Below are 12,793 nucleotides of genomic sequence, written 5' to 3'. Positions count from 1 at the left end.
GGTACCAATGGGTTCAGCAAATAAATTAATGCTCCCATCATTCAAGCTTTTGCAGAGATGGCGCCTCCGCTTATCTCTCCATGCGTGTGATACCTGCTCTCTCTTTCCTCTGGTAGAACATAGGATCTGGGTCGGGTGCTTCCAAACTTTTTCTTTGGAAAAAACATGGCGCACCTCACAGACAACATCGAATATCCTACATATACAAATCCATTTTTTCGGCGTGCTTCATGTGTGATTGATCCTCAGTTGAGAGAGAAGTTGGGTGTAAATGGAATGGATGGAATCGGCCCCAGTGTTGAAGAAATCGGGAATCCCCCTGTTGTCAACCATGGCGATGGAGAAGTATAGTTCAATAAACCTAAAAACTCTGTAATCATCTTGTTTCCCGAGTACGTCAATATGAAGCAATGATTTTAGTTGCTTTGAATATTTATACGGAAATCCGTGTGTTTGCCTGCAACAAGGAAGCTTCGATTTGCAGTTTTAGAATCGTATACAAGGAATGTCATAATCACTATGTACAATACATGCTAGTGGCTCTCCTGCATGGAGCCTAGTTGCAGTACAGTAGAAGCTGTTTTATTGATCATATGAAGCTATATATTTTCAAAGGCAAAAGCAAGTGTACGTAGCTGGTTTAAAGTACTGTAGTTTTATTTTTTCTAAAAGTTTAAATTGATGAAGCAGATTGGTTTATTTTATGTAAGAATGTAGATGATTTGTAGAAGCATAATTTGTAGTCAGCCGCAAACAACAGTTGTAAACGCTTCTATAAATATAATTTGATGTTTCCATGTGCAGGATGTTGAGATGGTTAACCAAGAGAGCTCTTCGATTCAAGAAGAGCGAGAAGGAGAATGCTCTAGGCCATTGTGTCCACATTTTGGAATGTTTTTCAACACCAGGGCCTAGTTCCAGAAGGAAGCCCCAGGGCTTTAACTACCATTTCTTTGTTAAACACTATGCTTGTTTTGTTCTTACTATTTCTGAATTCACCAAGCTCGGCATCAGTCCTTAATATTATCCATTCAAGCAATCCCTTGGGAGCTGAGAATGCGCAAATATTCAGAAGTACACCCCACCCTCGATCAGTAATGAGTTTTCTCCGAGGTTCCTTAAGCCCAAGCACTATGTCTCTCAACCGAGCGGCTGAAAACGACTCTTGAGCATACAATTTGGATTGTCATCCTTCGTCATTTCGTAGTAAATTGCTGCAAACAATCAGTAGCATGTTGAAGTGTGAGATTACATATAAGTATGTAGAAACAAACTGTGTAGAAGCATGATAGAAATCAGAAGCACCATTTTTTTTTATGATAGAAACAAGAAGCATCATATTTGTTTAAATGAAACATATTAAAATCAACGCAGTAGCATATTATAATCAACGCAGTAGCACATTTGCCTTGAAACAACATAATGAACTCAGAAGCATCACTCCGTTGGTATGAAGCTTATTATAATCAATGCAGAAGCAGACATATTTGAAAAATATAATGTAACAATGTTTCCCGCCGATTGCACAAAATATGTACCAACTTCATCATCATCAGTGCATGATCCTTGAACACAATATTTGCTACTATTCGTAATGGTGTATATGGAAACATAAAAATTGCTACTATTACACAGGCAAGAGCTACAAAAATTGCAGATAGAATTGATAAACACAAAATAATTATATGATTCCCGTTTCAAAAACTGAATCCAAGATCCGTAATGGTTGGAGAACAGCTAGATATTGATTATACAGTAGCAACACATGGAGACCCAGATTACCTTCTACACTGGTCGCGTAGCCGTCGAAAGGACCAAATCGGTGACAATGAGAGATGAAGCACCGTCGGGAGCTGAGATTGGGCCGGGTTGATCCGCCTCAATCCACTACTGTGTCGGCCGCCAGTAGATGGTGCCGGCGGAGATGCTTGACCCCCAATCGTGCGCGAGGACGCCGGTGGTCGGCCTGGTTTGGATGGGCGGGGTAAGATCTGCGGCGAGGTCAGGGAGGACAGGGCGAGGACGACGGGGAGCAGCGGGATGGGGAGCAGGGCGAGGACGACGGGATGGGGAGAAGCGTCGAACTGGGCCTGGGTGGAGTTGGCGCTGAACTGGGCGTCGTTAAGGGAGGCAATAACTGCCTCGTTATTTACTCTCCAAAATGGTCATTATTTTTTTCAGAAGGTTGGGAGTAGAAAGGGAAGGGGAGCCGCACGATCGGGAGGTATATCGACGTCTCCGGAGACGTCCGACGAATGAGCTACCATCGGACTCCGTTATATAGTATTTACCTTATTATTTTCTATAAAACCTGAATGAAAGGATCTGAAAACAGGGCTGCCGATTGATTTTACTGGTAATGAGTAAGAGTATTAAAGCAACATCTACGAAGAAAAATGTTTACAACTACAACTACAGCATTTACAAATTGTTGGCAACAAGTTTTTGCAGAATTGGGGCATTCGCTCTATACTGAAGAAGAGTGATCTCTGCAGCGAAGCCAGCCTTCCTAGCAGAGAATCTGGGTCGAATCCCTTCAAATATAAAACCTGTTCATTTGCTTACAAATATTCCAATAAGCGGGAATGACAACCTCAGATAAACATGTTCCAGAGAAGCTCTTTTTTTGCTTCCTTTGAGAGAGTCAAAACACATACTAATTAAAAATATGGCAAGAGCAAGAGCAACAAATGAACTCTGCTAAGCAGCAACAGTTATTCAAATTCGGACCAGGCTCTCGGTGTAAGGTATTACATTGAAGTAAAAGATTTCCTGCCCAGACCCAGCATCCTCCTCGGTCGTGCCATCGTGCTGGTACCTCAGGCGATCCAGCTCGCATATGGTGTCGATCTGATGCGTCTGCAGATCGTAACGGCTGATGTAGTGCGACGCCCTTAGGATCATCGCGCCGCCACCCGGGAGGAGAGCCACCGGGCGCGCCATCCTGGAGATGTCGAGGGTGTAGCGGTGCTCCCATCGCGTGTCTTGTTCCACCAGCGTCCAGATGTTGAGGGCTTCCGCCGGGACAGCTCGCTGCTGCTGAAGGCGGTGAGGAAGAGCTCGCCGTGCACCTCGTCCAGGATGAAGGAGTCGTCCAGGGCAGGGTCCAGCGAGTCGGGCAGGTGTGTGACGCTGAAGCTCTCATCGTCCAGGCTGAGGCGGAGGATGCCGCATGGGCTCGGATCGAGACCGGGCTTGTCAATGATCCAGAACAGTGCCCCCTTGGCGAACACAGGGGTGATCCACACGGTGACAGGGTACAGTGGATTGGGCGTGATTTCCCTCCATGAAACTGAATCAACGCCAACAGTGAACACCTCCATCCCCATGTCGTGGACGCCCGTGAGAGGGTCCCTGGAGCGGTAGAAGGCCCGGACCACCTTGTGCCTGCCGGTGCGAGGGTCCCGGCCAAGCCCTACTGGGAGGCAGGCCTGGTACTGGTACATCTTGTTGCGGTTGTTGATAGGCAGCCGCATGGCGTCCCTGGTGGCAGGGTTGAAGAGGTAGACGTTGGTGTTGGTAGGGGCCACCACCAAGCCGTCGCAGTGCGCAAAGTAGCACACCGAGTTGAACTCCTCGAGGAAGTCGTCGGTGTGCATGACGAACCTCGCCTCAGATTCCTCCTCTTCGGAGGAGGGCTGCTGCCACTGGTAGAAGCTGATATCGGTGGAGAAGGTGGAAGGCCAAGGCTCGCCCTCGATGACGTGAAACAGCGTGTGCGGAGTGACGAGCAGCGATGGGTTCTGCCTCCATCTGGAGGCAGATTGCTGGAGATGCGAGCGGATGAAGAAGGGGTCGGAGATGATTGCGCGCCACGCCTTGCTCACAGACTTGAACCGCAGGAGGGACTTGACAGGCAGCCGGAGGAGGATCTCAGTGACAAGCTCGTCCAGCAGCTCGGCCGGAGGAGGCAGCTTGGTCGTCTTTCTCCTCTTGCAAACCTTCATGTCCATGGCGTGGTACTGGTACATGCAGCAAGGGATTAATGATGGATTCAACATAAATGGACATGAAATTTTCTGCAAGTTGGAGCTAACCAAAAGTTATGTAGTGAATTCTTAGCATGCATTTCTATATGCAACATCAAATAGGAATGCAGGTTACTAAACAAATTGCGAAAGAATATGACTTTGGGGCATGATAAGTTCATCAAATCACCATGTAAATGAAGTTTTCGAAAACCGAAAGAAACTGTAAGCACAAAACTATCAACCAGGTCCAAGTTAAATCTATTTTTTGGGGGAAAAGTTTTACAAACATATTGCAGTTGCAGGAAATGAATAATCCATATCACACTAAGGTGTCATCTCACAGCATATTTTACAGCCAACAAAGGAAGCGAGCACCTTCTGTACTGAAGATGAGGAAGCACCACCATATCCGTATGGGACTTTCGTGTTGGTACTACGGGGTAGGAAGAAGCATCGCATCCTTGTATTGTTTAATGGTGTATCTAGCCCCAGAAGAGGAGATGGGGAGCAGGTTTTCGTGGGCGTGCCATCACCAGTGATTATCTATACGCTTGGTACTAATTACATGGTGGCACATTCCTGTAATGCGTAAAAGTGTGAAACAATCGATCTCCACTGATAGTTACGGCAACAAATATAAATGCGTCGCCTATAAGCATCAGCAGCCCGCGTTTAGGAAGCAAATTAGCATTTCTACAGCACGCATCACGCACACGACGTGCGCGACAATCACACACGTGATGCCAGAGGAGTTAACACGAGCGGTAACATTACAACAGGATTACAATAGAACCCACAAGATACATATATATTACAACAGCGACTCCAACGAGGCAAGATACAAATAGATACATACAAAGATCCAAATCATACAGAAGATCAAATACGTCCGAGTACGGACAAGATACAAATTGGACTAAGAGTCCTGAAGATAATCAGCGGCGTCCATAACCCTGCCCAGGCCAAGCCGGAAGGGTAACCTTGCTAACGTCGTCTTCATCGAACATATCTTCATACCTGCCCGGTTATATCCCGTAGAAGCAGCAATAAGTACGGGTTCGTACTTAACAAGACTTCAAGACGTATAAGCAATCGTCAACCAGTCGTCCTTTGTACTTGAGGCACGCAGGGGACTTAGAGGACGCAAGAGGAACGTCATAGGCAGATTTCGCTGATAAACGACGAATCGGTCGGGCTGGATTCGCGGTTTGTTTATACAAGGTAAACATAACCGACAAATTAGGAAGGGGGTTTGAGGGGGCGCGCGGGATTCACCTGCGAGATGATCTCTTTGGGGTTGGAGCAGGCCGTCACACGGTGGCGGCCGGCGTGGTTTGGTGCGCGGTGGGGGCGGCGGTCTTGCAGCAGGTAGAATCCTGGCGCGCCTCGGCGGGTGAGGTCCGTGCAGGAAGTCGGTGGAGAGGCTCCGGGCGCACGTCGGGGGAGAGGGCTCCTGCCGCGCGTGAGTCGACGGAGAAGGCTTTGGCTCTGCCCTCGGTGGCGCGGCGGAGTTCACGCACGCACGCGCGCCCGCTGCGGGTGATTTGTTGCGCGCACGGTGGCGCAGAGCAGGCAGGGCGCGACGTCGGCGGGGCTAGGTCGGCGGCGGCACGGCGGTCTTGGTCCGCGATGGCGTACGTAGGAATGCTCGTCGGATTCGAGGGCTTTGTGCTCGGCGAGGCGATGCGCAGTGGAGGGGGGAATTTGGGCGCATTCACCGGTCTCCAAAGGAGCAATTTAGGAGTTTTAGTAATTGAAAATCAAGTCACATGAAGCAACATATGTGTAAATTAAAAGATAAACCAGGATAAAATAATCATCCTAAATTCGCAGATAAAATTTTAAAGGAACGAGAAATACAAAACGATACCTAGGGAGGGTTTCCTGCAGCCACCGTAGACCGTGGCCGCTGCCCAACTCCAGCGTCACCGAGACGAACACAAAGTCAGACGCTGACCCTTCACCATTGCAAGATCCAAAAAAGCACCATCGCTAACAAGACTTTCTGAGTCAATGAACAGGCTGCTAAAAGCAGCGAGCCACATGTCTATATGGCACGTCGACCGGGGGATATCCCCGTGCTTTCGTGGACCAAGATACGCCCCCTCCCATCGCCGAAGCACACCATTTTCTTCTCTTCTTTCAAAGGGTCACTCCACAACGAAGTGACTCCTGTGACCGCAATTGTAGCAAGTTCTTGCATTTTGCCCTTCTCTTGGGCTCTTGGAGAAACTTCTTGGAGAATCACGAGGAGAGAATCTTGAGTTGCCTCTTGGCCTTGAGCTTCTTGTCTTGTTGCCGTCCCAAAAGTTCTTGGCGGCGAGAGCCATGTACTCGTGCTAGTTAGTTGAAATTCATCTGAACTCTATTCAAAGGGATCCTCGTCACTTTCACTTTCTTCATGTTCCTTGACCTTCAAGATGAGATTGGGCTTGCGGGCGTTCTGTGCCCTTACTAGTAGGTCATCCGCATTCTTCTTCGAGATATCCAAAGCGATGATCTCGCTAAGGAACTCATTTGATGTCATGGAGCGGAAGTTGGCATTTTGGCGGAAGGCGGTCAACTTGACTACCTCATAAGGGAGGAGAGAGTTGTAGAATTTCATCTTGATCCAATTGTCATCCACAAACGTGGCCACATGGTCACACATTTGCACGGAAAGAGCAACAAGACGTCGGTACATCTCTTCGACGGATTCTCCTTCCATCATGATGAAGTTGTCGGCCAAGTTGTTCACTTCGTCGAAACGAGAGCTTTGGATGCTCTCATTTCCGAGGAAGATCTTGTCGAGTTTATCCCATGCTTCCTTGGAGGTCTTGAGAGTGTGAATGTGAGGTCGGTCCTCGGGAGACACCGCCATGTGGATCATGTGAAGGGCGGTGGTGTTGAGCTGGTCATCAACCACCTCCTTCCGTGAGAGATTGTGTGGATCATGTGGCTTGAATCCTTCCTCAATAATGCGCCAAAGTTTCGTAGATGAGCTGCGCACATGGGAATGCATTAAGAACTGCCAACTCTCAAAATTTGTACAGTGAAGCAAAGGTGGTGGTCCTTGTGAGACTATACGTGGTATAGGAATTGGAACATTTTATGGCATAATTACTTGGTGGTGGCACCACGTGATTACCCCCTAAATATTCCTCACCTCTTGGCTCATCCTTCCCTTTAGAAGATGAGGTACCGGAGTCTCCACGATTCTCCTCTTCTCTAGCTCTCTCCTTTTCGGGGACAAAGTTCAAGAGAGGGAAATGATTAGCTTGTGGTGTGGAGAACTCGGTACCCACCTTAGGATCAATGATGGGGTTTGGTTTTGGGGCAAGCAACTCCGACATCGTAGCTTTCATTTGGCTAAGAATGGATGACTCTAATTTCTTGAGGTCATCTAACATAGCTGTAGCGCTAGCTATTGGTGGTGGCGGAGGTTGATACGTCTCCAACGTATCTATAATTTCTTATGTTACATGCTAGTTTTATGACAATACCTACATGTTTTATTCATACTTTATATCATTTTTATGCATTTTCCGGGACTAACCTATTAACAAGATGCCGAAGCGCCAGTTCCTGTTTTCTGCTGTTTTTGGTTTCAGAAACTATACACAGGAAATATTCTCGGAATTGCGCGAAATAAAAGGCCATGTACCTATTTTTCCAGAAGCTTCACGGAGTCCGAAGGAGAGACGAAGGGGGGGCCACGAGCTGGCCACACCATAGGGGGGCGCGGCCCACCCTTATGTCGCGCCGCCATATGGGGTGGGCCCCTCGGGCGTCCCCCGACTCTGCCCCTTCGCCTATATAATCCTTCCGTCGCGAAAACCCTAGTACCGAGAGTCATTTCCACGAAAAGTTACGTAGCCGCCACCATCGCGAAGTCAAGTTTCGGGGGACAGAATCTCTGTTCCGGCACGCCGCCGGGACGGGGAATTGCCCCCGGAATCCATCTCCATCGACTCCACCGCCATCTTCATCGCCGTTGCTGTCTCCCATGATGAGGAGGGATTAGTTCTCCCCCGAGGCTGAGGGCTCTACCGGTAGCTATGTGGTTCATATCTCTCTCCCATGGTGTGATCTTTATGTGATCATGAGCTTTGTAATCTAGTTGAATATGTACATGTTGCTCTTGTCTATTATGCACTCTAGAGGTTACTTTAATATGAACTCCGGAATCACTCTCCACGGTGTGATGGTGACAGTGTGCGCATTGTGTGTGATTCCTTTATGACGTTGTGGAGCTTGTTTACTCCGGCTTGAGGTGTGCTTTTGCAGCCCTACACAATGAATGGTGTTTGTTATCCAACAAGAGAGTGTTTGAAGTAGCATTTATTTATTCAATTATGTGATCACTGTTGAGAGTGTCCACTAGTGAAAGTATGATCCCTAGGCCTTGTTTCTAAGCATTGAAACACCGTTTCCAACAAGTTCTGCTACATGTTCGCTTGCTGCCATTTTTATTTCAGATTGCAATTACTACTTATAATCATCCATATTACTTGTATTTCACTATCTCTTCGCCGAACTAGTGCACATATACATCTGACAAGTATATTAGGTGTGTTGGGGACACAAGAGACTTCTTGTATCTTAATTGCATGGTTGCTTGAGAGGGATATCTTTGACCTCTACCTCCCTGAGTTCGATAAACCTTGGGTGATTCACTTAAGGGAAACTTGCTGCTGTTCTACAAACCTCTGCTCTTGGAGGCCCAACACTGTCTACATGAATAGAAGCGTGTGTAGACATCAAGCTATTTTCTGGCGCCGTTTCCTGGGAGGTAAGGTAAAAGGTATTCACATCCTCCGACTACTAAGCTATTTCCTAGCATTGTTGCCGGTGTGTGAGTGCTCGAAGCTATTTCCTTTAGATTCTGCAATTATATCTTTTTTATTTCTTGTTTTTATTTCACTAGTTAGGCTTAATGGAAAACAACAAAAATATTAGAGATCTTTATAGTATTTATATTGAGTTAGGACATGAGGTGTTTGAAGAGAAAATTAAAAAACCTATGGAACTTTATATGCATGCTAATGACAATGTTATTAGTATGAACGCTTTGAACACCATTTTTGCTAATGCTATGGAAAATTCTAAGATTGGGGAAGTTGGTTTTGATGAGCATGATATTTTTAGTCCCCCAAGCATGGAGGAGAAAATTTACTTTGATGATACTTTACCTCCTATATATGATGATTACAATGATGACTATCATATTTTCAGTCCACCTACTATTAAGGAGAAAATTAATTATGATTACAATATGCCTCCTATATATGATGATTATGGTGATGAGAATAATAATAATGATAGCTATTTTACTGAATTTGCTCCCACTACAATTAATAGTAATGACTATGCTTATGTGGAGAGTAATAATTTTATGCATGTAGCTCATGATAAGAATGTTTCATGTGATAGTTAATTGTTGAGTTTGTTCATGATGCTACTGAAAATCTTTATGGGAGTGGACAATATGGTTGTAGGGATTTTCATGTTACTAAAACACCTCTCTTTTCGCTGAAAATCTTGAAGTTGCGCTTGTTTTCCTATGCTTATTGCATTATGCTTACATGACTTGTTTATTTACAAGATTCCTTTTCATAGGAAGTGGGTTAGACTTAAAAGTGTTTATTATTTGCTTTTGATGCTCTCTTTTGCTTCAACTCTTATTTCTTGCGAGAGCATCATTAAAATTACTGAGCCCATCTTAATGGCTATAAAGAAAGCACTTCTTGGGAGATAACCCATGTTTTTATTTTGCTACTGTTTTGTTGTGTCTTGGAAGTTGTTACTACTGTAGCAACCTCTTCTTATCATGTTTATTTCGTTTTTGTGCCAAGTAAAGTCTTTGATAGAAAGTTGATACTAGATTTGGATTTCTGCGCAGAAACAGATTTTTGGCTGTCACGAATTTGAGTTTTTCTCTCTGTAGAAAAATCTAAAAATCTTGGAAAAATTCATGAGTAATCCTCAGATATGTACGCAACTTTCATTCAATTGGAGCTTTTCCATCTGAGCATGTTAAGTGGCTCTAAAAAATTCATCTTTACGGACTGTTCTGTTTTTGACAGATTCTGCCTTTTATTTCGCATTACCTCTTTTACTGTGTTTGAGTGGATTTCTTTGCTCCATTAAATTTTAGTAACCTTAGATAATGTCCAGAAGTGTTGGGAATGATTGTGTCCTTGCTGAACATGTGAATTTTTGATTATGCACTAACCCTCTAATGAGATTGCTTTGAGTTTGGTGTGAAGAAAGTTTTCAAGGATCAAGAAAGTAGGATGATATAATATGATCAACAAGAGTGAAAAGTCTAAGCTTGGGGATGCTCCCGTGGTTCATCCCTGCATATTTCGAGAAGACTCAAGCGTCTAAGCTTGGGGATGCCCAAGGCATCCCCTTCTTCATCAACAACTTATCAGGTCACCTCTAGTGAAACTATATTTTAATTCTGTCACATCTTATGCACTTTACTTGGAGCGTCTGTGTGCTTTTATTCTCGTTTGTTATTTTAGTTTTCTGAATAAATCGGATCCTAACATGCTTGTGTGGGAGAGAGACACGCTCCGCTTTTTCATTTGAACACTGGTGTTCTTCGTTTTACTTTTAATGTTCGTGGCAAAAGCTGAAAGCCGCTGCACTTATTGTTATTTGGTTGGAAAAAGAAAATGCTTCATGTGGTACGTAGTTGGTATATTTGTTATCACCAGATTTTGGCCAAATCAGGAGGTGGGCCGTAGATGAGATGGGCTTGAAAGATGTAAGCGTGGAGGATCTCTGAAGCGGCCTGACACGAAGGAGTTTGGGCTAAATTGCCCGTGTATCTGTACCCTAGTAGGATACGTGTCGGTTAGGAGTTAGAGTTTTACCCGTGCACGATTAGGTGCACGCCTGAATTAGAAAGTCCCCCGGACTATAAATATGTATCTAGGGTTTATGAAATAAACAACAACCAACGTTCACCACAAATCAATCTCGGCGCATCGCCAACTCCTTCGTCTCGAGGGTTTCTCCTGGTAAGCACCATGCTGCCTAGATCGCATCTTGCGATCTAGGCAGCACAAGCTTATTACGGTGTTCATGCGTTGCTCGTGCTGAAGCCTTTTTGATGGCGAGCAACGTAGTTATCTTAGATGTGTTAGGGTTAGCATTGTTCTTCGTATCATATGCTCGTCGTAGTGCAACCCTTATACATCTAGCCGCCCTTACACCTATCTTAGGTGTAGGGGCGGCACCCCGCTTGATCATTGTTTAGTAGATCCGATCCGTTACGGTTGCTCCTTGTTCTTCAAGGATTAGTTTAATATCCGCAATAGTTAGGCCTTACAAAGGGTTGGAGGATCCAGCGGCGTGTAGGGTGTAGTTTGCTAGCCCTAGACAGGATGTTCCGGGGATCAACCTCGTGTTGGTTTTTAGGCCCTGTCTAGGATCGGCTTACGATCACCGTACGCGAGCGCGAGGCCCAATCGTGAGTAGGATGATCCGATTATGCGGTGAAAACCCTAAATCCTCGTAGATCGCTTTAGCTTTATCTTGATCAAGCAGGACCACCATATATTCGTACACCTCGTACGAATCATGGGTGGATCGGCTCTTTGAGCCGATTCACAGGATAACCTGAGAGCCGATCGAGGCTCGTATTTAATGTTTACGTGTATGCCATGCAGGAAACTAAGCGAGGCATCATCCAACACCTTCCTGACCAGGTATAGGTCAGGTGGCACGCCCTTGCGACAGCATCGGACGTGTGACCAGAAGGCTTTACGGGCCGTCGCTCTGAGGGACCAGGGCCAACCGCAGCCCTGAGTTGTTCCCGGCTCTACGGTGTTGCCCGTCGCTGCCCGCCGGTGAGTTTCTGACCGCAACACATTCTGGCACGCCCGGTGGGACAATCTTCGACATCCACCGCATCGCCATCTACATCTGAGATGGCGGAAGGCACTCCGGTCAAGTACGAGGATCTGACTGACGAGCTCAAGAAGAAGCATGACGAGATCAAGGCAGTCCTCGAAGCCGACCTCATCGGCTCTTTCCACGGAACCCGCTCCCATGGCATCGGATGGAAGGGGTTCTCACCCGAAGGCGCGCTCGATGGAGTGGACCTGTCCTCCCCGTCGAAGAACGCACCGGGTCGCCGCGTCGGGAGATCAACTTCATGGTGGCTCATTCGCTGCACCGCCACTCGAGAGCCTGGTGAACACTTTGGAGCGTGTCGCTCCGCGCGTGATCCAGGAAATCATGAGCCACCGGCACTCTCCATCGGGACCAGCTCGGGGACTTACCAAGGAGAGATGCCACTCCGGTCCCGTCCACCGCTGCCGTTCGCGTTGGCAGCACCGAAGTGCCGAACTCATCGGCATACGTCGTCTACAAGATTGGTGGTGACCCTAGTGACTACCAATTCCTACATGAGGCGCCCAAGGAGATCCCGCACGGATACACGTGCGCATATGTGCCGACCGCAGACGAATCGGGCACTCTCGAACCGAGCTGCGACGGCAGGGACTTCTGGAACAGCAGGAGGAACGTCGGCAACAGATCTTGAGAAGCAGACGTGGCTAGCTAAGTACGCCACTCCGACAAACCTCCAGAGCTCAGCTCCTGCGGTTGGCTCAGAACTGGAAAAGCAAGCATGGCTGGCTAAGTATGCCACCCGGCGAATCTTCAGGGTTCGACACCTTCAGCCATCACCGCGGATCAGATTTGTACAATTCTGAAAGACCAATTCGGCAAGATGCCGAAAAGGAGGACAATCGGCTATACCAAGCCGTACCCCAACGAGTACGAATTGATCCTGCTACCACCCAAATATCGGCTCCCTGACTTCA

At 46.7% G+C, this 12,793-nt stretch overlaps 1 protein-coding gene across 1 annotated transcript; it reads right to left on the bottom strand.

Annotated features, from left to right (window-relative positions):
* Window positions 1–2,900: 2,900 nt before the first annotated feature.
* Window positions 2,901–4,535, bottom strand: LOC124664399 (putative F-box protein At2g02030). Its single transcript, XM_047201930.1, has 2 exons — window positions 4,347–4,535; window positions 2,901–3,962 (listed from the first exon to the last, which is right to left on the bottom strand). The coding sequence occupies exons 1-2, from the start codon at window positions 4,428–4,430 to the stop codon at window positions 2,901–2,903; spliced, it is 1,146 nt and encodes a 381-aa protein (XP_047057886.1). The 5' UTR covers window positions 4,431–4,535.
* Window positions 4,536–12,793: the final 8,258 nt, after the last annotated feature.

This window comes from Lolium rigidum, chromosome 6, assembly GCF_022539505.1.
Source record: "Lolium rigidum isolate FL_2022 chromosome 6, APGP_CSIRO_Lrig_0.1, whole genome shotgun sequence".
NCBI classification, from domain to species: domain Eukaryota; kingdom Viridiplantae; phylum Streptophyta; class Magnoliopsida; order Poales; family Poaceae; genus Lolium; species Lolium rigidum.
The sequence above is the reverse complement of the archived record's forward strand: the minus strand, read 5'-3'. Positions and strand labels throughout refer to the sequence as shown.